Source organism: Miniopterus schreibersii (genome assembly GCF_964146895.1).
Source record: "Miniopterus schreibersii genome assembly, chromosome: 10".
NCBI classification, from domain to species: domain Eukaryota; kingdom Metazoa; phylum Chordata; class Mammalia; order Chiroptera; family Miniopteridae; genus Miniopterus; species Miniopterus schreibersii.
In genome coordinates, this window is record NC_138110.1 from 45,399,084 (window position 1) to 45,425,800 (window position 26,717).

General features: G+C 40.0%; 1 protein-coding gene across 3 annotated transcripts in view; it reads left to right on the forward strand.

The window, feature by feature from the left end:
* PTPRM (protein tyrosine phosphatase receptor type M) overlaps positions 1-26,717 on the forward strand; it is a 617,272-nt gene that overhangs the window by 490,361 nt on the left and 100,194 nt on the right. For all 3 annotated transcript variants that reach the window (XM_081149146.1, XM_081149148.1, XM_081149147.1), the window contains 3 exons: positions 2,396-2,547; positions 6,246-6,320; positions 11,503-11,690. In XM_081149146.1, coding sequence (XP_081005272.1) covers positions 2,396-2,547; positions 6,246-6,320; positions 11,503-11,690 — 415 coding nt within the window. The remainder of the gene's footprint in view (positions 1-2,395; positions 2,548-6,245; positions 6,321-11,502; positions 11,691-26,717) is intronic.

Genomic DNA, 26,717 nt, shown 5'->3' on the forward strand with positions numbered 1-26,717 from the left:
TGGCTGCTATCCCCTTCCATTTCTCTAGTCTCCACCACTCCTTACTGTCTTACGCCTACTTCACTTATGTCACCTGCCTGGCTCTAGTGAGATATTTGTGTTTGTGACATTTGATGCCACTAAAAATGTGGTGAGACAGTAAGATTAATGCAGGAAGCCTTGCTGAGCACATTGTGAGCTGGGTTTTGAAGAAGTTTATGGAGATAGAGTATGTGCTTAATAGATATGAGCTTAAAGCTGTAGGTCCCTGACTTGTAGGTCTGTGTTTGATTTGAACAGGTTCTATTGAATCTTTAAGAGGCTTTTTTTGTGCTTAAAGAAGATCACCATTGAAGTGTATAGCATGACATTACTGAAATTAGTTCACACATGTGGAGGATTATCAAGGAGAAAGAGCTTCACGAGTTCAAGCTTGGCTTTCATTGGTGCACACATCCCCCCATCCACCACCACCTCCCACAAACAACAACACCAGGAGCACATTCACTGTCATTTCCTAACTTATAATGATCAGAGGAAGACAAGCAGGAAAAGACAAAAAGGGAAATCTGATGAACTTGGCTATGCCTTTCTTCGTAGGCAGAACAAAAGAAAACATTGAGACAACTATCAGCATAAATCAGTCCAAAGCCAATCAAAGAAATTCCAGCAAAATGGGGATATTTTGCCTGAATTATGGAGCTAATTATCTCAGTCCTCTACTTGAGTGTTCCTGGGGAGACCTGGCCTAAGAATGCTTTTCCAATGAGCTGGCACAGTCAGAAGTGGAGAGAAAATGTGTTCTTGTAACCGCAGCTGTGGAGCTTGAGTCCGGTGCTGCCTCCGTCCAGAACACCCACTGAGAACATCTCAGCCCAGCTCTGCCTCAGACTAGCACGGCTGGCTAGGAAAGCGGGGGGCTCTGGAGAAGGCGATCATGGTCTGCACACTGGTGAGAGAGGAATGCCAGCACGAGGGGAGTCACAACGGCTTACTTTTCAAAATCTTTACAACCTGAACACTATCATGGAAGTTATAGATGATTGTTACTTTTCTATTTAAAAAATGTATCTTTTTTCCAACAAGTTTTAGCAATAAAAAGGGCAACTTATTAATGAAACAGTTCTGCCTTCAAAGTACAATATTAAAAGATTATTATAACTACAGGCAAGAGAGCATTTGGACTATGTGGCGTTTGGAAATGATGATAAAGATTATCCATATGGTCTCATGTTGTCGATGCCTTACGTTGCATTAGCAATCACCTAATATGGGGGGGGGATTTTGATTATGTGGCTTATTTTAAATTCTGCTGTGTTCTAGGTCAATCAGAGTCAAGATGATTTACTAGAAATAGCTGCCATTTTCTTTTGTAAATGTTGCTAGGTGCTTAGGCAGAATTAGAATATTTCAGGACATAATATTTTAGGTATTATGGTGCCATGGTCCTCTTAAACCTCCCTTTGTGTACCTTCTCCTTAAGCATCTTTAATTCTATTCTTGTCTGTCTTGGGTGCATAAAACCACCTCCTCCGGTGGTAACAGCTAGAAAAACGTGTTTGACCTGTTTATTTGTATGTAAGCTTCTCCTAGGTTTATGGCTTTTGCCCAGGTATCTGTAACTTTGGATCAGGAGCTTTTGGGTGGCCAGTGAGAAGGAGGCGGAGGCCAGTGTTAAGCTGTGTCTCCAGAAGAACTGGAAATCTCTCTGCCTTCCTCAGTCCTTCGTGTCCGACCTTCCATTGAGGGAGGGAACAAGGGTGCTTACCCCTCCGCTAAACTCTCTACGGTAGCCAGCAACTTGAGGGGTTTTTACCTTCTCTGTTGGCAACCCGTGATGGGGAACTAATTTGGGTTCATCTGGGGTGCGGCCCAGTGCCCCGGAGGTCGGGGCTCTCCTGGCCGCCGCAGGAGCGTCCCAGTTGCTCCCTTTATGCACTCGCTCCTCACTTCCCTTTGCTGTTTCGTTCTGCCCTATGCCTCTTAGAGTCATCCTTAGGTTATTAGGGTTGTGTTTGGTAAATAGTTCCTAGGGGGATCTGCTCTTTGCCACTGAGTATGGACATGTAGAAAATAATTTAGTAAAAGGTTAGTAACTAGAAGCATATCAGTAAATAGAAAAGGAATCTGTTATACTAAATTAAAACGGTCACTGTCTTTTTTAATTTAGCTTATAGTAGCAAGAACAGAAACGAATGTTTTCATCACTGTGGACTTATTTGAGGATAGGCAGTGGATGATTTCCATCTCTGTCTCGGTGCAGCTGACAGAGAACCTGATATCTACGAGGCACAATAAATCAATGTTATGAATGGATACGATTAATTCAGTAGAAGTTAGTCCTGATTGTGGGTGTACATGCCAGTGCCCCATTTTTCATTCGGATGCATGCCTACATAATGAACTCTTTCCTAAGGAAACTCGCCAAGAAGCGGAAGGAGACCATGAGCAGCACCCGGCAGGAGATGACTGTGATGGTGAACTCCATGGACAAGAGCTACGCCGAGCAAGGCACCAGCTGCGACGAGGCCTTCTCATTCATGGACACGCACAATCTCAACGGGAGGTGTAAGTGCATGTTTCTTGGCTTCTGGTACATCTCTGTGGTTTTCCAGAGTTCCAGATGGTACTGGAGGATTAAAAAACAAAAACCTCCCTAAGAATTCTTACGTCATATTGGTTTTCCAGTCCCCTTGAACAGTTCTGGAAACTTCTCCATGTGCCGTGGGTTGCTTGGGTGAGGTGATATTGTAAAGGTGACAGGGCCAGATCCAAGAGGATAGGAAGCCACAGTTCTGTTTCTGGAAAGACTTAGCAGTGGCACAAAGGCTTCTCTCCGCTCCATGAAGAAGGCACCTGCTTCTCATGATTCTTTTTGCTGCTGAGATGCTATTTGTAGGCTAACCCGGGGTGGGACTGCACAAGGGAAGCCTGTTACAAAGCAGTTCACTAAGGGACAGTTAGAAGTTCATTGTTTATTTGTTTAGCTGACAGGTTCTGCCTTTATTAGAAGGTGATCAGTGGCAATTAATAAGTTAGACTGTATTTCCACTTCACAAGTCTTACATGTCACACCAGGTGGGTACACCACGGTCAGCTGATACCTTCCCACACTAACACCTGTGACCCAGGTACCAGGCGCTATTTTAGGAAGCTAACAATTATGTTGATTATACAGAATACAAAAAGAGCAGTTGTAGTATCCCTGGTGATCTTCTCAGAGGCCAGAAGAAAATCCCAGGGTGTATACCTGACTATGGTTCACAGCCCTGCTGGGTTCCAGGTTTCTTGACCATGTGAAATCCATGCCACAGACTGATGCTCCCCTGGCTGTGCGATCAGGATGTGGGACAGCATGGTGACAGCACTGTCACCGTGACTGATACAAATGTGTGAAGCTGGGGACCTCGTGACTGAGAAGCATAGGAATCTGGTCTCTGAGGAGAGACGGCAGATACCAGGGCGGACAGTGCATGCTTGGGTCCTGACCACCCATTTAGCCTGTTCTGATTCTGCAGCTCTCCCCATCCACTTCTCTCTCCAGTCACCACATTGTCACCACATGGTCACCACACATGCCTTCTCCCATGCCTTGCCTTTCTCTACATTCAGCAAAGCTTCGTAGATTTCATTTGCCTGCTTCTCTGTTTGTGATGGCTTCAGTTGTCCACCTATTCCTACTTAGAGGTGCTTTATTTATTTATTTACTTATTTATTTTGTTAATCTTCACCCAAGGATATTTTTTCCATTGATTTTTAGAAGAGTGGAAAGGAGGGAGAGAGGGAGAAAGAGAGAGAGAGAGAGAGAGATATCAATGTGAGAGACACATCGAGTGATTGTCTCCCACATGCACCCCAAACAGGGCGGGGATAGAACCTTCTACCCAGATACATGCCTTTGACCAGGAATGGAACCTAAGACCCTTCAGTGCATGGGCTGAACCTCTAACCACTGAGACACACTGGCCAGGGCAAGGTGCTCCGTTTATGTACTCTACATGCACAACTAGCCTGGTGGAGCAGGAGTTCTGAAGGCACGGCCTTGACCCAACACTCCTCATCCTTGGTTGTCGTTCTTAGCCCTTTCCTGACATTTTCAATGTGGGTGACAGAATGTGTGGTGCCTCGGTACACCACGAACTACATAGGACATTTTTCACTTTATGATGCATCTCTTCTGGCCTGGGATGGAGAAGTCCTCCCACCACAGACGACGTTAGAATTGTCGCTGCAGTTATTTCCTGAATGGCACTATGTAAGGGACCACATAGATGTATGTTCTCACTTTCCAGGATAACCCATTAATGTTCCAAATTTTCTATTTCATGGTGAAATTCCTCACGAATAAATTTATGAATAAATTTGAAGAGTAGGAGATATTTGCCTCTGGACAGGAAAGTTAATTTGACATTCCTTTTTAAAAAGTGAACATATCTGTGGAAGTCCAAAAACGCTCATGCAAAGAGGACTGCTGCAGAAGCCAGCGTCAGCTTCCAAGCCAGCTCGTCTGCTATCAGGCATTATTTTTTGCCTCCTATCAATGTAGCCAATAGAGGAAATAAAGCAACAGGCATTCCATTTTCTTCCCACTCCGAACAATGAGTCGAGCTCATCAAATTCCATCCATCAGGAGTGACGCCGATGGTAAACTTTATCATAATGCTCTCTTAATGCCTTTAAAATAAGAGTGCAGTTACTGAGGGAGGAAAAGTGTTCATTAGACCACAGAGGTTCTAGCCCCAAACCTATTACAAATCGGAGAATGTTTGAGATCTTTTAGGGTTGAGAAAAAGTGCTAGCAGTTGGGAAGTGAGTAGCTTTTAGAAATGAGACAGCGAAAAATGAGATTGGAGAATTTAACAAGAAGCATGAGCGTATAAAATCTATCCACCAAAGCAAATGGGAGTTGTACATAAAAAGGAGGAAAGTAGATACATATAGTGGGAATGAGTTTAATTTTTATACTAAAAAACAAAAGTATTTAAAATGCCTTTTTTTTAAAAGACAAAAATAAACATAGTTGCTTTGTATCTGCTTTGCACATTTTTACCAACCATGTAAAAATGTCTGCAGGAAATAGGCATTATTCTTGCTGACCCAGGCATATTTTATAGGTTTTTTTGTTCTTATTTTCATCAATTGCTCTCTTTTTTCCTGGCAGCTTACCATAAACATGCATTATAAATGGGATACTTTTCTATTTTAGAAAAATATCTTGTAGATCGTAGGTAGCCTGAGTTCTGGTTCTTGCTCTGCTACTCACTAATTCTACATTTTAAAAACATAAACACAGGGAAAACACAGTCCTAGAGGAACTTCTCCAGGAGAGCTAAATATATTAATCATCAGAATAAAGATAACATTCAACATCCATCAGAACTTGGTAGTGGTTCCCATAATAAAATGATGTAACTGGGTAGAAACTCAACATGATAGATAATATACCTACATCACAGGAGTTAAAATTTAGACTTACATTTAACCTGCTTGAGCACATTCAAATTATTTATCCATACACTTTAATGAAATTAAAGTGTTTTTAAAGCACTAATCAATTAAGATGTTGAAGAGAGTTAACAAACTACAAATTGGAAATACCCACTTTCAGTGGAATCAGATAAATTGGATGGGAGCGGCTTTCCTCTTACTAACTGAGAGGAAGAGAAGGTGTGATAGGCATGTGTTTCAGAGGGATATTTCAAATAAAAACAAGCATTTTTAAGCACTGAAAAGACTAATAGGACAACTGAGCATGCAGGGTTCACCTGAAATGTAGCACACATGAAACATCACCTTTACTTTTCATAAACCGGGTCTTAGCACCATGGAAATTTCTCTGAATATCCAAAATATGAGGAAGGAGAGGATTCTGCAAACTATAAAAACAATTTGTAGACAGATTCCCATATTCCTAATTGTGAGAAATCAGTTCAATGTGACACTAGAATTTACAGGCAAAGGCTACCAGTCAAAATAGAGATCTAAGAATTTCTTGATTCCCAATGGCAGCTTTCGTTATTGGTTTTTCTTCATTTGTGGGGCAAGAAAATCTTTTAAGTGACAAAAGGGTGCCCGTTCCCTAAAAGACAAGTGGTTGGCCCAAGACAGCAGGAATGGTCAGGTTTACCACAGAGACTTCAGTAAACCTGTGATGTATCTGCAGTCAAGTCTCCACCAGCTGGTGTCCCTGGGAGTGATCTGAGTGCCACATTTTCGGGTGTCCCAGCCTCTCCACATCCGCTGACCGGCCTTTCTCTCCTTTACAGCTGTGTCTTCACCATCGTCCTTCACGATGAAAACAAACACACTGAGTACATCGGTGCCTAATTCCTACTACCCAGGTAACAGATTTTTCCATTGTCTCACCTCTTCATAAGCCTTAGCAGTCAGATCCAACCCGTGCTCACCTTGCTGTCCATGATGCTGTAGGAGCTTAGTATGTTTGATGTCTTATAACCCCGTGCTTTCTGTGGCTTTCTGTGGGAATACTGGGGGGCCTTTCATCAATCATTTACTGTTCTTTCTCTTTTTACTTTCTCTGCATTGACCTGCTTATGATGTATGACAGACCCATTTGTGCCAACTGCAATTTTAGGTGAGAACATTTCCCTTTATCACAGTTTATTGCAGGAGTAATTTAGAGAGTCAATGGCCACTCTGTGGGAGACTGGCGTTTTAATTCTGTGTGATGTAGTGATTGCAAGCAGGACACGAGGGTAGTGGGTGGCCTGGGGTGAGGGCTGGGGAGTGGGGGCATAGATTATAAAAATACTTTCTCTAAATAGCCTCCATTGGTAAGAAGGGTTTGCTTCATGCATGTTGAGAATGGTACCAAAAGGTTCAAATGAACAATCCCAGCTCCAGTATTCTCCCTTTCTGTGTTCCAAGTTTTAAGTCAGGTCTGATCCCAGGAAAAAACACAGTATGTAATCACTCAGCTGTTTACTTCTAAGAGCTGAATTCTGTCCAATGTGACAGTCATAAAAGTGAAAATAGCTTGTTATTTTCACTTACTGCTAAGCACTAAAAACTTCAATTTCAAAAATAGCGTTTTTCTAATTATGCCAAATGTTGTGCAGAAAAATGATCACAGTAGAGTTTGGTCCCCCTACCCCTCCTTGGTGACACTCGGGGCACCCCAGCATTCCAAAATGTCTATTGACACAGTGGAATTGCAAAGGAGCTGATGTTCCCAACAGCAAAATGACAGGATGGCACTTTATAATCACATGGTTTATTATGTGTCAAATGTCACTAGAAATGAAATAAAAAGTTAGAAATAAAGTGTGGGGCATAATGCATTGAAAGTATGAAATGTTCCAAGTGGGGAGTTAAAGAAAAAACTAATCCCGTTTGTCCAGTATAAGAAGGGTGAGGAGAAATATTACCTGGCTGTGAGATGGCATTACCAAACAAGCATGAGCTGCTCCTGCATTTGAGACGCACATGTAACTCGAGTGGATCATGGCTGTGTTGTTTCTACCACTAACCTTCCCGGCCAGGAGCCCAACACCAAGGGCTTCAAGGTATATAACAATTGGTTTTAGCCAGAGCTCCATCCTCAGCTGTGTGACTTCTGCCTCCTAATTCTCTTTACAAGGGTTTATATCTTTGCAACATAACTTTTCCCCCTGTGCTTCTCTTTTCTCTAAGTCGTTATGATTTTTGTAAAGAGGGTAATTTTTTTTTCTTATGGTCTTTTCTGGGCTTAAGCAAATTCATTGCCTGAGGAAAAAATGAACTCAGAAGTTTAAGAATGGACATAAATCAGAATTTTTGAATTTGCATCATTTTGGTGGCTGACAAACAGAACCCACTAAAGCACCTTTTAATACCAACAATAAGGGAAAAAAGCTGCATTTTTATTCTTCTCATAAGTGAGGGGCTCAGACTAATCTTAGGCTCCTGAACAATGCAATCTTCATGCAGATGACGTTTGCAGAATCTTTTGATCGGTGAAAATTTGCATTTCTTTGTGTTCTGTGGCATTCATTCCCAGTTCCTCCAGTACACATTCTGACCTTGGAAGAGCTGAGCGGGGAGGCCTGAGTTGTGCATTGTCAGAGTCGGAAAAATGTTCAGGTTTCACAGCAGGATTTAGATAAGCTTATTGAACAAATAACATTTTTTAAAGTCACTGCTTCATTATTGTGAACACTAATGTCATCTTTTAAAGTTGGTTAGGCTTCTTGACTGAGAGAGAATCATTTGAACAGACAATTCGAGGAGCAAAATGATGCACATTGTGAAAAATAAGTCCGCTAGATAGACAAATGGCCGTTATCATGTGTAGCTGATATCTGCATCACCGAAACAAAGGGCATTGCTGGGAACTCTTCCTTCCACATTACTTAGTGCAAATGTGAGTCTATAGTACATACTAAGGATTAGTGAGGTTATCACCTGGAACTGGAAAGAAAATAAGCTGTACATCTACTTGCACTTGTTGAAAATAGTACTATTATTGCTTAAGACAAGAAGAAATGTTTGTTGTGACTCAGAGCACGGCCCAACTAGATCCTCTAGTTCCTCCACCTTTTATCCCCATAGGCTAAGGTGCCCAGCCCTGATATGTAGAGTTAGTATGCCTTTTATTATTTTCTTGCAAAAAAATAGATACATAGATGACGATAGACAGATGATAGATAGATGATGATAGATAGATAGATGATAGATAGATAGATAGATGATAGATAGATAGATGATAGATAGATAGATAGATAGATAGATAGATAGATAGATAGATAGACATGATAGATGATGATAGATAGATAGATAGATAGAGAGACATGATAGATGATGATAGATAGATAGATAGATAGATAGATAGATAGATAGATAGATAGATGATAGATAGATAGACAGATAGATGATAGATAGATAGATAGATAGATAGATAGATAGATAGATAGATACAGATAGACAGACAGACAGACAGATAGATCCTCCCCAACCTCAAAAACACAGCATTTATTTCAATTCAAGACTTTTTTAGCTGGCTTGTTGAAAAATTCAAGGTAGTTTATTAAAGAATATAGGTAGAATTCATCTTCAGTTCTTAGAAAGCCATCAGAACTGTTAGTGAGAATCTTTATTTCTGATTTTCTTTCATGCATAACTTTTAATTTAAAAATATGTCAGTGGGTAAATCTTAACAAGTATAGCAAATTAATGACAAATGATAGGTTTTATCAGAAATCATTCTTTTTTAAGAAGTCAGAGGACACTGATTAATCACTGAGGCAGATGGAATCAAGAATTTCTACTAGTTTCCGTGACCCAATTTCATAACAGATAGTCTATTCCCTCTTTGATATCTAAATACTGGATAACAGTACTCTTTTCTTAGATGGTCTCTGTAGTGTTCAAATGCTTTAGGACACAGCCACACTAGTAATGAGGCCAAGATGTCACAGTGCAGTGGGAGATGATACATATAATGGTGACAGTGGTTTTAATCACGTGGTTCAAACTTCGAAGAATGCCCAGCCCTGGATCAAAGCTCTGCTCAGTTGCCAGTGTATGCACATAAGAGGCCCAGATGATTAATTTCAGGGAAGTTTGGAAGGTCAGTCCACAGTGGAGGGCACTTAATTATGTTCATCCCGAAAGATACAAAACTGAGGGAATGAGAGAGGCACAGGGGGGAAACTAATTAATGTTCCATTTATTTTAGTATAAAGAAGAAACTTCCTACTGGAGTAGCTAAAACTCAATGGAGTCCGTACTTCCGTGGAGATCCTGGATCCCACTTTATGAGCTTGGCAGTTGCCAGCAAGCAAATCTGTCATGAAAATTACCCGGTTTATTGGTGACTGTTCTAATAAAATGAGAACATACGAATTTCCAAATTTCAAAGCAATTCCAAATGAACAAAAATCATAAAATCAACTTACCACCCTTTTTATTTTGTCTTTGTGTCTTTAGCCACCTTGTAGTGATCCAGGTGCCATTTCAGCAACAGCAACATAGCTACACACTTGTGTACCACCTTTCATACCATGCATCCCCAGGTGCTTTGCGATGCAGATAGAAGTGAGGTTTCAGAACCAGGCCCAGCTAACGAAGCGCCCTTGAACTAAATTTCTTTTGGACCTGAACTTCCCAGTTTAAAAACAAACCCCATAGCTGAATTCCCTGTTGATAAACAATCTGGTAATTTTTTTAAAAATTGAACAAACTTAATTATGTATACCTAAAATCAATTTTGATTTAATATCCTAATTTTAAGTGACTTTGCATTCTATTTTGATGAGACACATCCTCAATTATAAAACAGCTAAAGGGAGTCAGCATTATAATGAGTTAACCTGTAGAATGTAGAACTCTTAATCTAATAGCACTTCCCTACATAAGACATTTTTTAATAGCTACAATTTTGGCAGTTCATTAATCTAATTTATTAGTAGTCTTCCATTAAAATACAGCCTCTTTAGGCTTGTTTGACCAAATTTTCACATTAATTTTGTAGTACAATTTGGTTGACTTGTTCAATAAATTCAAATAAGAAGATGTGTCGAATACAAATAAGACTTATTTGATCATTACTTGGTTCTTGGGGGTGAGAAGCAATTGCAATACTACTTTAGCTTCTTTTTGTTGTAGAGTAAAAACGTAAACGCCTCCATCCTAACGTGATGGGAGAACTGAGGCTCTGCCCTCTGGCCACCTATGTATAGAAAACTTAACTGTAAAATTAAAGCACAAAATAAAAACTACCTGTAATTACTCACACAGTATTATTGCTTATGCCCTGTTTCCTTTTTCTCCTCTTGTCTCCTGATATGTATCTTCTTAAAAGTGCCAATAAATGGTAAGTTCCCCCACTTGCCCCATGGAGAAGGTGTGGAGGGCGTGGGAGTGTGTTTCTCGTCTGTAGATCCCGACGAAGCCAGCTGGCTCTGCTGCGTGTTGGCCTGCATGCTAGCTCCTGTGGGGCATTCCATGCGTGATGTGCTGGTCCACAGTATTTCGTCAAGCTTTCCAATACCGAGCATGCAAAGTGACTCATCACACCGACTTCCCTTTTCCTTTCCGGCTCTTCTCGGACTTCATGCATCGAGCCCATTCTCATTGCTAGCTTTATAAGCCAACCCATTTTGTGCACTTTTATTTTGCTCACAGAACATTTGTACAGTTTACTTACTTCATCATACAAATGAGTTAACTAATCTTCGGATGAAACACAAGACTGGTTTTATACCAGGCCTTGATGAAGTTTCAGGAGGAAACTTCTATAAACTTTAGCACCCAAAGGCTAAAGGGTTCTTATCAACCAGCTTTGTGAAAGCAATAGATCGTTTGGACTGCTTTGTAAAACCCGAGATTTCTGCCTCATGCCTATCGGTATGGCCAATCCCATTTAAATTCCTAAACATTTAACTTTTCTTTTTTGCTAAGCCATTGTAGGGATCAGTGCAGCTATAGGTTGAGGGGATGTCAGCAGCCACCTCTTAGCATTCTTAGTGACTTCGACAGAGCCTGCTGGGTGACCCTCACTTTCTCCACGCCTTCTCTCCCTAGACGAAACCCACACGATGGCCAGTGACACCAGCAGCTTGGTGCAGTCGCACACGTACAAGAAGCGGGAGGCGGCCGAAGTGCCCTACCAGACGGGGCAGCTGCACCCCGCCATCCGGGTAGCAGACCTGCTCCAGCACATCACGCAGATGAAGTGTGCCGAGGGCTACGGCTTCAAGGAGGAATACGAGGTGAGCACGAGCTCGGCGCCGGGCCCCCCTCAGCCTCCCTGGGCACCATGCTGGGGACAGTGCTCCCGACACGCCCAGCCAGCTGGGGGCCTCACGAGGCTGCCAGAAGGGGACCAGGTGCTTCAGCCATGGCTCCGTTTCCATCTGGTGGTGAAATTTATTACTAGGAAGCTAACATGTTACATGGAAAGAGCAGGGTCACATCCCTTTTTCTTTTATTTTGCATAACTCTGCAATGAAAACAGAGGCCTACCAGGCTCTCCCCCATTCTTGATCATGTTGTTGGCTTTTCCTGTAATTAAATCCTAATAATTTTGTAGTAGTTATCTCAGGAAGAAACTATCCACTTAGAACAATTATAGACCAACCAGCAATGTTATGTGGTAGAGATTAGAGGGACTGGCTAGTATCGTAATTGTGACAGCTGTTACTGTCCGGCCAGCCCAGGAGCTTGTCACCATCCTGGGATCTAGTGCAGGCAGCTTTCAGGGGCATTTCCAGGAGCAGTGATATTCTCTCACCCTATGTAAAATGTAGGGTTCATCTCCTTCACCACCTCTGTTATTAGCTAGTTCTTTAGGAAAGTCATTCAAGAACTGAAAAGAATGAATTGATTTGAAGAAGTGTGATTTGAGGAAGCCCTGGTTACTTGAGTGTACAAGTGAGGGGAGTAGGTTTCTCTTTTTACCTTCTTAAAATTAGTTCACAGTCACAGGTGAAGATAAAGGAGACACTTGTAGTGAAAATAGGGTTAATAGATATGTGGTGTTTTCAAACCTTAGACTTTGTTTCTGGTCCCGTACCTACCTGACTAGCTCACAGTTGGAGAACATCTTGTCCGGTATGAGAGTATTTTTGAATCAGTTCCTGCCGTCTGTCTGTCCTGCAAGTTTCAAACTGCTCCTCTCTCCTCTTGGGGAGCACTCATGAGACTTCATTTTATGTCCCAGATGCTGCACCGTCTTAGGTTTAGTTCCATTTCCGAGCTTAATGGCCAGGTTCATTATAGCCGTGAGAGCCGTGCCACGCAATGGCTGGTCTTTTAAGACCAGGCCTTTGTTCCAAGGCAGACAGATAGACGCACTTTGCTGCCATGCGCATCCTCGTATGTTGCCAATGGACCTCTGTTCAGGAGACAGCAAAGCCACGGAAACTAACTCAAACCAGGCCCCAAGGGTTTGATTTAAGTCCAGCAAATATTTTCAGTTGAAGTTCTGCATTTTAGCAATCCTGAAATTCTTACTTAGCGGTTATTTTAGTTTTACCTTAGCGATTTATAATTCAGTGAGATTGACTGCCTTCACGTATTTCCTCATGCACTTTTAAAAGCTAGCTTAGGAATTAATAGGATTAAGAGTGAGACTTCCAAAAGCATTAATATCTTATGAAAGACAAAATTAGGTTATTGAGAAAATATAAGCCTAATGAATAGAAGTGAAGTCTGAATTCTAGCCAATATTCTGAATGCAGATATTGCTCAAATGTTTGTTAAAGTTATTAATGTCAAAGAGATTAGTTACAGGCTCAAATAGCAATTCATAAAATAACCCAATTCCAATTTCTCATGGACTATTTAAAAATATCTACCTTGGCACTTCCTGTAATATACTATGGATGATACATATTTGAAAGTATGCAAAAAAATATTTCCTATTCAGATATCCTACAGAAATATGATTTGTAAGAGCAAACTTAAACAATTTATACTCATTTTAAGGATATTATAAAACATGATTCATTGAGTTGCTATACTTTGAAATAAAATGTTTTATTAATTAGTTACATTTCAAAATACTCTTTTTCTCATTTTAGTTGGTAGATCAGAGAGGACTGCTTAAAAGCAATATAGACAAGTATATCAAGTCATCACATTATACACCTTAAACTTACATAATGCTGTGTATCAGTTATATCTCCATAAACCCGGGGACAAAAGTAAATACTTAAACATCAAAACCATTATCAGTTTTAAAAAAGGAAAAAGAAAGGAGGAAAAAATGAAAAAACAACATATACTAGAGAGGAAGGCAGGAATAAGTAAGAAGTGCGATTGGGAGGAATATAAAATGGAAACTTCTGTTAGGAATAATCCTCGCACTGAGTGATTTTCAAAGTGCTGAGTGCTGACGGTGGCGGGGGGACCCTGGTGGGACAGGAAGTGGGACGTGAGGAGTGATGCTGGTGCGTGAGTAAACCTGGGCAGCAGCTGCAGGGAGAGGGCTGCCTGCTAAGCTGTGTCTCACGTCGAGCCTGGAGTCCTACCTTTGCCATCCTCACCCACATGTGTCCCTGAATTACATGCCCAGATCTTTTCGAGGCACAACCAAGCTGATGGGAATTAAAGGAGCAGTGACCCGTCTAGGCTGTATTTACTCTGCTCTCCATTCTCTAACCTTAGGAAATATTTATTCCAGTGTGAATCTAGAAAGTCCTCAAGCAGTTATTTGGCTTTTAGAACTCTAACCAAAGGTACCTCTTTGAATCATGATGGGAAGTGTGCATCTTTCCCTTTAACCTGCACAGAGAGTCAGAAGTATCCTGCGGCCTGGCGTAGTGGGAATCTCTCAGGGCAAATACTGAGAGGCCATGGTGTGGGACACAGGCTCTGGTGCCAGACTGCCTGTATTGCAACTCAACTCTGCTTCCTGCTACTGGAATGTGACCTTGAGCAATTTATCTAACCTCTCTGGGCCTCAGTTTCCTCATCTGTAAAATAGAATAACTATAGTATCAACCTCATAAGGTTGTATGAGGATTAACCCACTTATGCATCATAAATGCTAGAACTGTGTCTGACATTGAGTTAAAGTCTTAGCTAGTAAAAGAGAAAAATACTAACTAATGCAGGGTGGGGCAAATTAGGTTTACAGATGTTTGTATGGAAAATAGGACAATAATAATACAAGAATAAGCTGTTTTGCTTATGTACAACTGTAAACCTACTTTGCCCCACCTTGTATAAGACCAAGAGCAGTTCACATGGTGTTCTTTGTAGGGAAACTGCACCACATTGCAGTTCAGTACAGCTGTCGTCTCTTGTGTTCAGCACTCTGTGGATACAGCGAGCCAGCCACTTTATGGAAAGGGCTCAGTGCATTTTTGTTTTAGCTCTAAGGCTAGGTAATTCCCCTACTATGCATCATATATCATCAAAAGCTCCTATTAAAAAGTAAAGTAACTTACGTAAGTAGGTAGGTTTGATTCTGTGGGTAAAGTTTGAGAACTGAGAAAAAAGTGTTTTTAAATATATGCTATCACCTTTAATTGCTAAAATAGTGTTTTCATATCTGTTAGGAAAGTCCTAAGGAACAGTGTAACTGGAGACCACAGAATATTCTTTTCAAAAAGAGGTTCTACTAGTGTTTTTGGCAAGGCAGGACTTAGGTAAAGTTTAATTTAATAAGTTGCATTTAATTCACCAGAGAACACTAAATAGGTGCTATGAATCTGACACTGCTGGGTGCTGGGCACCTTGCCCTCAAAAAGCTCAGTCTGCAGGAGGAAGGAGACACATAGAAATTGCCGTGGGTTAAACCCCACAAGACAGATTTGCAGTGGTGCTTTTAAGGCCACTGGCCACACCTGAGCCAGCCTGGGGTGCAATACTGGGCAAGCATGACTTTTTCCTTGAAGGATGAGTGGGAGTTGGCCTGAGAAGGCGAAAGAGGGCAGATTCCAGGTAGACACAAAGTAGAACAGAGCGCACTGGGAGACTGGCCTGAATCCTGGGAGGGCTGGCGGATGCGGATAGTCAGGGCTCCCATCACGAAGGGCCCTGTGTGTCCTACCGAAGAGCTTGGACTTCATTCTGGAAGCCATGGGACGAGAAGACAGACACAGATAACATGAGTCTCATGCTTGTACTTGGATGAAGATCTATTTAGTACAAACAGCTTAATTCTTAAACATTATTTGTATAAGGCACACAGGAATTGACCAAAAGATAGTCATCAATACCCACAGAAGAAAGGGGAGCAGGAGTGTATTAGGGAGAAAGTATAATATGAACTACATCGCTGTCCCTTTTCAAAAATGCTATGGCATCCTTGGCTTGGATACTTGTCGAAGCAGTGAATTGCTTCAGTACTGAGGCATACAGGGGGATAAATGTCAGGAAAGTCTTCAGTTGCTGCTGTGACTCCGTGTAATCATCCGGCCGGTCTTCCTGGTTTTCTTCAATCCGTGTATATTGGGAAAACCAGCTGCGTAGATGGTAAAACAGTTTCGAAACAGGGACTTTTTCTCTGTTGATAGCGATTCAGCCAATTCAACTTTATCTTTTCCGAGACAGAAATGTCTGAAAATTGGCCTAAGCACCGGGAGGATTTGTTACTGTTCAAGTAGATGACAGAAGTGTGTCCAAACAAAGGGGAAGCGTGGTGGGGATGAGACGGAGCAGCGCTCGGTACAAATTTTATATTTGATTTTGTTCTAACAAGACTGTCGTATGGCATGTCTCACTAGGGAAATGCAATAATTTGATTCAAAAGAAACTCAGACATGAATCACAATAAAAAAGTAAACATGCTGAATTGAACAGAAAATGGCATATTGTCTGTAGAGAGTGGATCAGAGATCTCTGGAGAAAGACAAAGCAGAAAGGGCAAGTTTATTTACTTTGCTATGAATGAGGAGCTGGTTCTTTTTCCCAAAAAGCAGGGCATCTGTGCTCACCCCTCGGGGAAATTTGTGGGTTTACCAAAAATGAAAAATGGGGGTAGCTGTGCCCACGGGGGCAGTGAGGACTGAGCCATCCTGCCCCTGCAGGCGTCCGGGCCTGTGTGACCTGGGGTCAGAGAGGGCGATGGCCATGGTGCTGCAGCTTTGCCCCGAACCCGTGAGGCCTGTCTACACATGGGTGACTTGTGCCCCCCACTTCTCTCTGCCCCTGCAGCTTTCGAGCTGGAGTACTCCACACAGGCAGTGAGCAGGAGGGGCTCCCCACCTCCATGGTGGCCCTGCAGGGTTGCGTGAGTTTCTCCCCCTCTCTAGTCCCCAGAGGCCTTCTTTGGTCCTCAGCTGGTTGGTTGTTTATTTTTTAACTCATCCTACATCTCTAGGGATCCAAGCAGAAAGAGATTAACCTTCAGTATGAAAACAGTCATGTGGTTCTGAAAGAATACATTTTTCTATCACTGTAAAATTAAGATAAAGGGAGGACAGCAGTTTAAAATTACTCCCAGATAGAGCACCCTGAGAAACACAGATGGCATTGTTTTGTTAGCTAATAATCAATAACCCTCTGGGACACAAAAATTTATTTCCCAGTTACTACAGATGAAACTTACAAACCTAAGTAACTCTTGGCAGCCTACTTTTCAAAAAGTATGTATATCTGTATCTAAATACAGTATAAATATTTAAATATATTTAGGAAACCATTATCTTTTTTACTCTACCCACTTTTACCCTGTGTATATCTCCAGGGTACAAACAATGGTGATTAATTTTATAATTGAACATGGAGATTGTTTGTGAGCTCAATTTAAACTGGGAAATTGTTCAGGCTTAAGTACAACTATGCATTTTTTCTAAGGAATCTGGATTTTCTTTAAACATGTCTATCCCCTTATAGCTCCTTATAGAACTTTTTTTAAATGTATGGGTTGTATATTTTCCCCTCTCATCCTTCCCCCGTCTTCTAAGTAAAACATCTGATTTTGTTAAATACAAGCACAATGTCGTGTTCAATGCTTTCATCTACAGGAGTCCCTCATCCACAAGGAATATGTTCCAAGACCCCCAGTGGATGCCTGATTTTGTAGATAGTACCAAACCCAACATATACTATATTTTTTCCTATACATCCATACCTATGATACAATTTAATTTATAAGTTAGGCACAGTAAGAGACTAACAACAATAACTAATAATAAAATAGAACAATTATAACAATATACTGTAATAAAAGTTATATGAATGGCTTTGGGGACCATTGTCAAGTAAAATTAGGGTTACTTGAACAAAAGCACTTCGAAACCACACAGTAGGATAACCAAGATTGCTACTAAGTGACTAATGAGCAGGGAATGTACACAGCGAGGAGACGCAGGACAAAGGAATGAATGATTCATGTCTCGGGCGGGACGCAGCGGGAATGCGCTTGATTTCATCATGCTACTTAGGACAGTGTGCAATTTAAAACTTATGAATTGTTTATTTCTGTAATTTTCCATTTATTATTTTTGAGCCACGATTGAGCACAGGTAACTGAAACTGTGGAAAATGAAACTACGGGTAAGGGAGGGCCCACTACATATCTCACAAAGTTGTAACAAGTTAAGAAGGAATTATCATTAAAACATCTCACTTGTCCTCCAGAATCTATTTCTTACTTACTTGCCTCCCACTCCAGGGAATCCAGTGAAACCTTCACAGTAAATAAAGAAATAAGCCTCTGCCTGAAAGCCGCCTCCTCTCTGTGGAGGCTGCAGTTATGGCTCCCCGTTCAGATGCCCTTAGGACAGGCCCGTGGCTGGGAAGACAGGGCACTGTCGTCGAAGGGCTGGCAGCAGAGCTCGAGGAGAGGGTCAGGTGCCTTGCCTCTCCCCTGGGGGAGGTTAGTTGGCAGAGAGAGAACTGCAAGTACTTTTGGAAAAGTTTTAAGAGCACATCAGCCCCTTTGTGGGGTGTTGAAAAGGGAGGCAGGGCGGCTGGGATAATAGGTACTTTGCTTTCTTAGCCGATGGAACCGTTGCCTGCCACAGCTGGTTCCGTGCCTCTGCGCGCGGTCCGGGTGGAGGCGCCCGCTCCGCTCACCTCCAGCCCACACACTTCTCACATGTGCTTTTCAGTTCCCATTTCATATTCTCAGGCACCAGCTGAGTCAATCAATTGCCACAATCAGTGCAGGTTATTTTCTATCCCACAGGATGCAAAACAAACAAAACAAAGCCATTGAAAGCTCAGGACGGGAGTGGGGAGCGTTGGCAAGCACTGTAAATGCATTAAGAATCACAACAGCTGCGCCTCCAGTGGCTGTGGCAGCCAAGTGAGTTTTGATATGTTTTTTCCTATAATTATTATGGTGATGCAAAGCCAGGTCCATAACAAAATGACAGAAACTTCTATCTGAAATTTCAAGGTTGCTTCAAGCTATTTGGGCAGGTCAGATGTATGTGTTTATGAATACTTTCTTATAGATAGATGTTTCTGCATGTTTCTAAATAGTGCAATAGAGAGGGTTGATTATACCCTGAATACGTGGTTTATTTTTTTCTAAACTACAACTATAAAAGTATCTGTTTTTTTTTGTTGCATGCTCCATTTTGTTATAGTAACTTTAAGGGCCTCTTAGGTGTTAGTTGATTTTTTAAATCCAGTTTCCTTTTGCCCGTGCCCCTGATAATATCATGTGTAAGCTCGAACTTCAGAAAATTGGATTAAAAATTGTTATTTCCTATGACTCTCCATCCTGATGATAGTTCATGGTGGTAGACATTTTCCAGTTTGTTTGAGGCACTTCTAGTCAACTGTCTGGTTTTTATTTTGCAGCTGGTTATTAGAATTTTTTTCTACCCTGGGAGTTAAGCACTTTTCCCACTTGTTAACATGCTTTTAGTGTCAGGTGCCATTAGCCGCAGGACCCGGCCCAGGAGGGACTGTAAATGCACTGATGTCCTAGCACCTGCTGACCTCACGAGTATCTGGTATCACTTAGATGGAGTCACCTCCCACTAACTTGGTCTAGCAAGTTTCTTCACAGCTGTCATGGCCCCCTCCCTCTCCGTCACCTCCACATCAGCAGGTCACACATCCTAACTACTTTCTCTCCCCTCCGTTTTCAGTTCCATCCCTTCCTCTCAGTTCCCCCTCGCCTGGCCCTCATCTCTGGCCTGCACTGTTTTAGGAGTCCCCTAACTGATCTCTAGACATTTAGTCTCCTTCTTTTAAATCTGTCCTCCACTCTGCAACCAATTTTCTTTGTAAGACATAGATGTTATCATGTTTGGCCAAGGCCCATATATCTGCTGTGATTCCTTTCCAGAAATAAAGACTGTTGTGCGTGGCACACTCTGCCCTCCACAACATGACCGCAGCCTGTAGTTCGGGCTTCAATTTTCATCACAGCTGCTTTCTGCCATGTGCCTTATGGTCTAGCTCTTCTGAGTGACTTGCCATCTCTCACGCTGCAAACACCTTCCTGTCTCTGAGCTGTGCTTGGTGTTGTAGCTTTGCCTAGGGTGACTTCTGGCTCCGTCTTCTCTTGCCAAGTCCTTTCAGATCTATGTCACCTCCTCCCGAAGCTTCCCCTGGCCTCCCAACCAGAAACAACCATTCCCTTCACAGGCTCATGACTTCGTGTTTGAATAACACAGTAGACATGTTAATTGATAGTGCAGTGGACAGTATATTAATTGATGATACAGTGGGCAATTATTTATAATATAGTAGGCAATAGATTGATTGATTGATTCCAGAGATATTTGACAGACACTGTTAATTTACTTTATATTTGCTGAATTGATTTATGTGTATTTAAACACATATAAATGGAAGTGAAATTAAAGATAGATAAAACTATTAAAAATATATGCTCAGAATGGTACAAATCGTCAAGTAGGATCAAGTGAGTTAGTGGCATCTAACCAGAAAAAAAACTGCTAACCAACTTGAACCTGACCAATACTAATTGTTTAAAAATAGCAAGCATGGACAAGGTTCTGTCTGATCATTTTAACCATATGTTAAAAAATTTTAGGATAAATATTTATAATCCATGTTTGCTTTAAATTTCTTATGTAACCACTAATAAAAATAATAGAGAATTATTTAAGTAAAACTTCAGTGCATTTCATAACTGTTCCAGCAGAGAAACTATATATCATCGTACACAGTTTCAAAGCTCATAAAGGTAATCTGTGTTCTCATGGACGTATTTTAGTTGGGAACAAGGTCTTGCCTCCTGGAATTTTGATGATGTCGATGGTGTCTAACTGTGTCTAACACCTAATGTGTCAGTACTGCACAAAGATACACACACACACAGATGTATTTCTAACCACAGGGCTATCACGGTATTATCATACCCATTTTACAGATGAGAAAATGACTCAGATTTTAAGTAACTTGCCCAAGGCCATCACATTGTGGTGTGGCAGAATGTATTCCATAATCTATTGACTCTAAAGTCCATGTTCTTTCCAGTGCATGTCACTTCCTCATGTAACACCACAGGGACATAAACCTATGGAAATTAACTTTGTGTATAATTGATTTGACTTGTGATTCCATGGCAAGAGTGTTATTTTTCCTCTGTGCAGTTTTGTTTGCTTTGAAGTGTTCTGTCCTTTGGCAGAAGACCCATCCAGCCCTGGGGCCCCGTTGACAGTGCCAGCTCTGGTGTGTTTTAACATCTCAGCAGCGGCAGATGCTGCCCATTAACCTCATTCAGTCCCCAGCTCTGAAAGTGAGGTCACTCCGACATTGCCCCTCTCCTGCTCCGGTTTTTCATTGTCCGGAGATGCAGGAAAATCATTCTGCAGATATCTGCCAGCCTGGCTCATCAAAACCCACCAGAAGCTGAAATCAAGCTATAGCTCTTGAGAGCATGGATTCTATATGCCACCTCCCTGGATTATTACTGCCAACCAACCGACCCAGTAGAGGGAGGAAGGGAGAAGGGAGGGAGAAAAAGGAATGTGTAAACGTGAGTTGTGTGCGAAAGCCAAGGTTTTCTAAAAGAGCCTCTCTGGAAGATGTTGATATTCAGTGGCATAACACAACATGACGATGACTGTTATATTACCTGGACCCCTGTTACACATGATAACAGGATATCCTCTGTTAACTGGATCACATTAACTGGATTTCTAACCTCCAGGCAGAACCAAGGTCATACCTTTTAACTTTGAATAACGAATGACCAGTTGAAAAGTCAATTACTTTTTCCAAACAATAGTGCTGTATAGTAGAAAGGACAATAGGTTAGTCAGAAGACTTGGATCCCATGTCTCTGACCTGCCATGTCACTGAAGAGTCTCCACTGAGACCCTAACGCTGGACCCCTGAGCAAATCACTCAGCTCACTGAAGCAGTCAGTGAGTTGAGAAGACCAAGTGCTCACTGCAGGTCTCTGATCTTAGTGGTGCCTTCACCTCAGTGACGCCAGGCCTCCTGTTTGGACGGGATCTTTTCCAGCAGGTGGCAGTCATTGCTGTGTGGAGTGCCATCACCTAGGATGCACAGGCTGTTCTCCGGCTTCCTTTTGCAATTCTGAGTTTATTCTGCATTTCTCAATGAAGTCGTTTCTATCCTGATATGCCCTTTTTATCTTTCCCTCCTCTCTCTTCCCCGTACCAACCCATTCCCTTTCTCACTTCCAACCCCCACCCCATCTCAAAATGCTGGGAACTCTGAGTTGAGAGGAAATGATAATGATATTAATACATATTTTTATCAAGCTCTCATGTTTCTAAAATGTGTTTATGATTATAGTTCCATTATATCTCTAATCCCCACTATCCCAGTTTTTAAGGATCATAAATAATAAGGGAATATATGAATTAAATGTTTCAAAGTACAGTAGTTAATTTATTTCATATTTTATATTGTATAAATTCACATTATTGTCACATGTATTATTCATACCAAAATAATATTGAATCAGAACCCATAATCTTTTTGACTTGTCATATCACTGAAAAGAAAGAGAATATGCTGACCTTTTCAATTTCTTCTATTGCATCTTCTGAAATAAAAGTAGTTTTATATCCATGATGGAATTCATCCATATTATTCAATATCTTATAAATTTAAAAAACTTCTTCATTCTCTTTATCTTCTATTGTTGTCCTTTAGGGACACATGGAAAACCCTTTATCTGTTTACTTCAGGGAAATTATATAAGAGATACTGAATAATTATAACATGTTCAGTGTTAATTATAAATACACAGCATATGTTTTTATATGTATTGTATTTATATGCTTTAGGTAATTATACATTTTAGTTTCTTTCCAATTTTATGGCCAAAATATTTTACTTGGTTGATTACTAAGTATATTTTAAGCTTACTTCTTGAAACATGGAGAGAATATACTACAAATCCAATTAACATAATTTATCTGCCTAAAGAGAGTGCTTGCTTTTATTTTTTCTCTATTTTAATAATGAGAAACAGTTGTAAGGATAGAGAGTAACAAAACGTGTTTTGTAAGGTTTGCAAGTCCTGATTTATTGTTGTTTTCCTTTAAAAGCAACACCATTTTTGAAAGGAATTTCAAAATTTTAAACAAACTATAAAGAAAAAGTAAAAATTACCCATAAACCTGTTACCAGTTTTCATTAAGTTTCCATTCAATATTTTAATGCATTGGGATATTTATATAAATAGTTTTCTGTCTTATTTTCCCACTTAATATTATATCACAGGTGTTTCTTATGTCTTTGCCACAAACACTGCTGTGAATAATTCTTTGGATTTACCTTCATTATTTTCTATGGATGGATTTCAAGAGAGGGAATTACTGGTTCAAAATGTATAAGGTGTTTAAGGTTCTTTATATATCTTGGCAAGTTGCTTTCTGGAAAGGTGCGAATTCAGAGTCCCCATCGGCTTTCTCCATGAGAACGCTCACCTCAACACACTGGCACTAAAATCAGCATTCTTTTTTTTTTTAGTCTTTGCCAGTTTAATAGGTGAAAAAAAGAGTATCTCCTTATTGTTCCATTTGAAACTGGACATGTCTTCGTATGTTTACTGGCCATGGGAAAGTTTTCTTTTTCTGAATTTGTTCATATGCCCTTTTTTATTTTCTACTGGGGTGTAAATGTCCCTTATGGGCTTGTCTGACCTCTTCTGTGGCCTGCCTTGCTCTTCTTTAGGAATGTGTTGGCTGTCCTTAGGCTTTGTGCTTCCATAATTTTAGAATCACCTTGTACATGGAAAATGTGGACATTCTATACAGTCAGCTTCATGAAAAACTGTGTAATTTTGTTTGGAATTGCATGGGATCCATTTATAAAACTTGGGAGAATTACTTCTTGGTAATATTGGATCTTCCTACTCGTTCATGGTTTCTGCTTCCATTTATTTGGATCTTTTATATTTTTCAATAAAGTTTCAAAATGTTCTTCATAAAATCTTGTACATCTTTTAGTTATGTGCAGTTTTTTGTTATAGCAAGAGTATCTTTTAAAGTTACATTTTCTTTTTATTGCAAGTTTATAGAGAACATATACACACATTTATATATTGCTCCTTTGTCCAAAACCATTTTTCAGCAATCTTTATTTCAATCATTTGTAGATTTTTCTGGAGTTTGCTATGGAGAAATCATGTCGATTCTCATTAGTTTTTTTCTTTTTAATCCTTAATAAACTTATCTATTCTTTCTTGTTCATAAAGCTGACTGGAACCATCAGGACAACACTGAATAAAACTTATGTTGGCAAGCATCGTTGTTTTGATCCTGATTTTTAAAGAAAAGGCTTTTAATGATTAACAATTACTTATGATTAGGCTGAAGATATTCCCTTTCATTCCTGGTTTATTAATATTATTTACTGTGGGTAGATACTAAATTTGATAGAATGACTTTTCAACATTTATTGTTCTGCAAACTAATGATTTGATTTCTCTTCTTAATATGTTAGTATGGTAAGTTAATGTAATCAATATTCTAATATTGAACCAACCCTGCATTCCTGGGATAAGCCTAACTTGGATATGATACATTATTGCTGAATACCGTTCATTATTGATTTTTGCACTTATATGCATGAATGATGAGCATTTTAGAATGAAAAGTATATCTTCCTTTTTAAATGAAGGAGATGACATTCTGTATTTTTTCTGTTCTCTCAAAAGTGTTTATGTAGGATTCAAATTACCTTTAGAACTCACTTGTAAACTGACTAGGTTGGGCAGTTTCCTCATAAAATTTTTAATTGCTAATTTTTTCAATAGATATAGGACTATTCTGTACTTCTAGTTCTCTTTTTCAGTTGATATAGGAATTCTTGCATTTTGTCTAATTGTCTTAATTTAGAGGCATACATTTGTTCTTATTACCTTTTAATTTGTACTCATGGGTGTGTTTTTTCTTTATCATCATCATCATTGTTTTTGTGCCTTCTTTCTTTTTTCTTGAATATTCTTGACAGCAATTTGTTGGTTTTATTAGTTGTTTCAACGAAATAACTTTTGGCTTTGTTTATCTTTCATATTGCATTTAAAAATGTTTTTCCTGTTCCTGTTCTCTATTAATTTCTTTCTACTTTCTTTGAGCTTATTCTGTTCTAATTTTTAAATGGGTGTTAAACACAATAATTTTTAACCACTCTGTTTTCAAATATAAATATTTATTTAAAACTATTTTTTCTCCAGCAGTTGAGTACTGCTATCATTGAGTATTATTTTAAAATTTTCACTACAATTTCTTCTTTCACCCTTAAGTTGTTTACAGTATATGAGAGCGTGAGTGTTTGTTCTATTTATCAGTGCATGGGAAACTTTTTGTTATCTTTTTATTACTGATTTTTACTTAACTGCGTTATGATCAGAGAAAACTCGCTGAAATTTGTGGACACTACTCAGAGCATTACACATGGTCAGTTTTCTTAAATATTTTACATATTCTTAACAACAACGTTGAGTGAACATATCCTGTATATTCTTTAGATCAAGCCTTTAAAACCATTTGTTGTTCAGATTTTCTGTATACTTACTAACTTTTTGTCTATCAGTTACTGAAAGAGTCTATTGAAAGAGGTCATATATTTTGAAGCAAGGCTATTAGGTAAATACAAGTTTAGAACTGTCATCTCTTCCAGGTGGATTGAGCATTTTATCCTTAGGCAGTGCCACCATTGTCTTCAGTAATATTCTTGCTTTACAGTTTATTTGGTCTAATTTTAATATAACTATTCCAGTTTTCTTCTAATTAGTATTTTCCTGGAATATACTTTGGACATTTCTTATTTTAATTGAGCCTCTTGTAAATAAGCATATAGTTGGATTTAATTCTTTCTGTCAAGTCTTAAATCTTTTACCTTTAAATTCTACTAATCTACTAGTTAGTACATTTTTAATTTGTTGTTTACTGATATATTTGAATTCATTTCTATCACCTTTGTGAGTTGTTTGTTCCACTTTTTCTTATGCTTCTCCCCTCAGCCCTGCCTTTTCTTGCCTATTTTTAATTAATGGAATTTTTATTTGTCTCACCTATTTTTTTCTCTACCAATTTGGAAATTATGCACTCTCTTTTGCTAGTCAATATAGAAATATTAGCATGCATATTTAAAAGGCTAGAAGTAATTTAATTGTGTAAACTTCACGTAAATCTCTTTCTTCCTCTCCCAATATGCCGTGATGAGGGGTTCCCGGGTAGCACAGGCTCCCTGGGACTTGCAGCATCTGCAGGGCAGTGTTTTTCATTTGCTCCTTCATTTAGCGGCTGTTTACTGAGGACCCTCAATGCTAGCCCTAGGATTTAAAGATGAATAAATCTTGGTTTCTGTCCTTAAGACCACCTGTATTTATTTTCTCCTCAGGAACCTACTAATTAGGAACCTACCAGAGTCTGCATTTCTTTCTTACATCCTAAAACCATGTTTTCGACCTGGTTGTCACATAGTTCAAGCAGTTGCAGGCTTATAACAGTGGTGACCATGCTTTCCTTGCCACATGGACCTCTGCTACCCTTTGCTGTTGATACTGGTGACAGTTGTCACAGTCGGCCACCATCCTCCCATTATCAGAGATGCTTCCTGCAGTTGCCAGTTATTGCATCTCTCTCACCCAAAAGCAGACCGCTCACCTCTGACTTTGCCTTCCAGCTTTGCCCTTTGCGTTTCCACGTAGGATACACCTGTAAAATGGAATGAACATTCCTATCTAATTTCCCTTGACTACATGGACCTCTCTAGTCTTGATAATTGGTGTCAGCCCCTTGCTAGCTGCATTTTCCTCTATGAATTGTAATGGGTTTTTTTAAAAAAAGGATTGTATGTTCCACTGCTCAGTTACCTCTTCTTTCCTGTTTCCCTGGGCTCACCAGTGACCTTCCTCTCTCGTCACT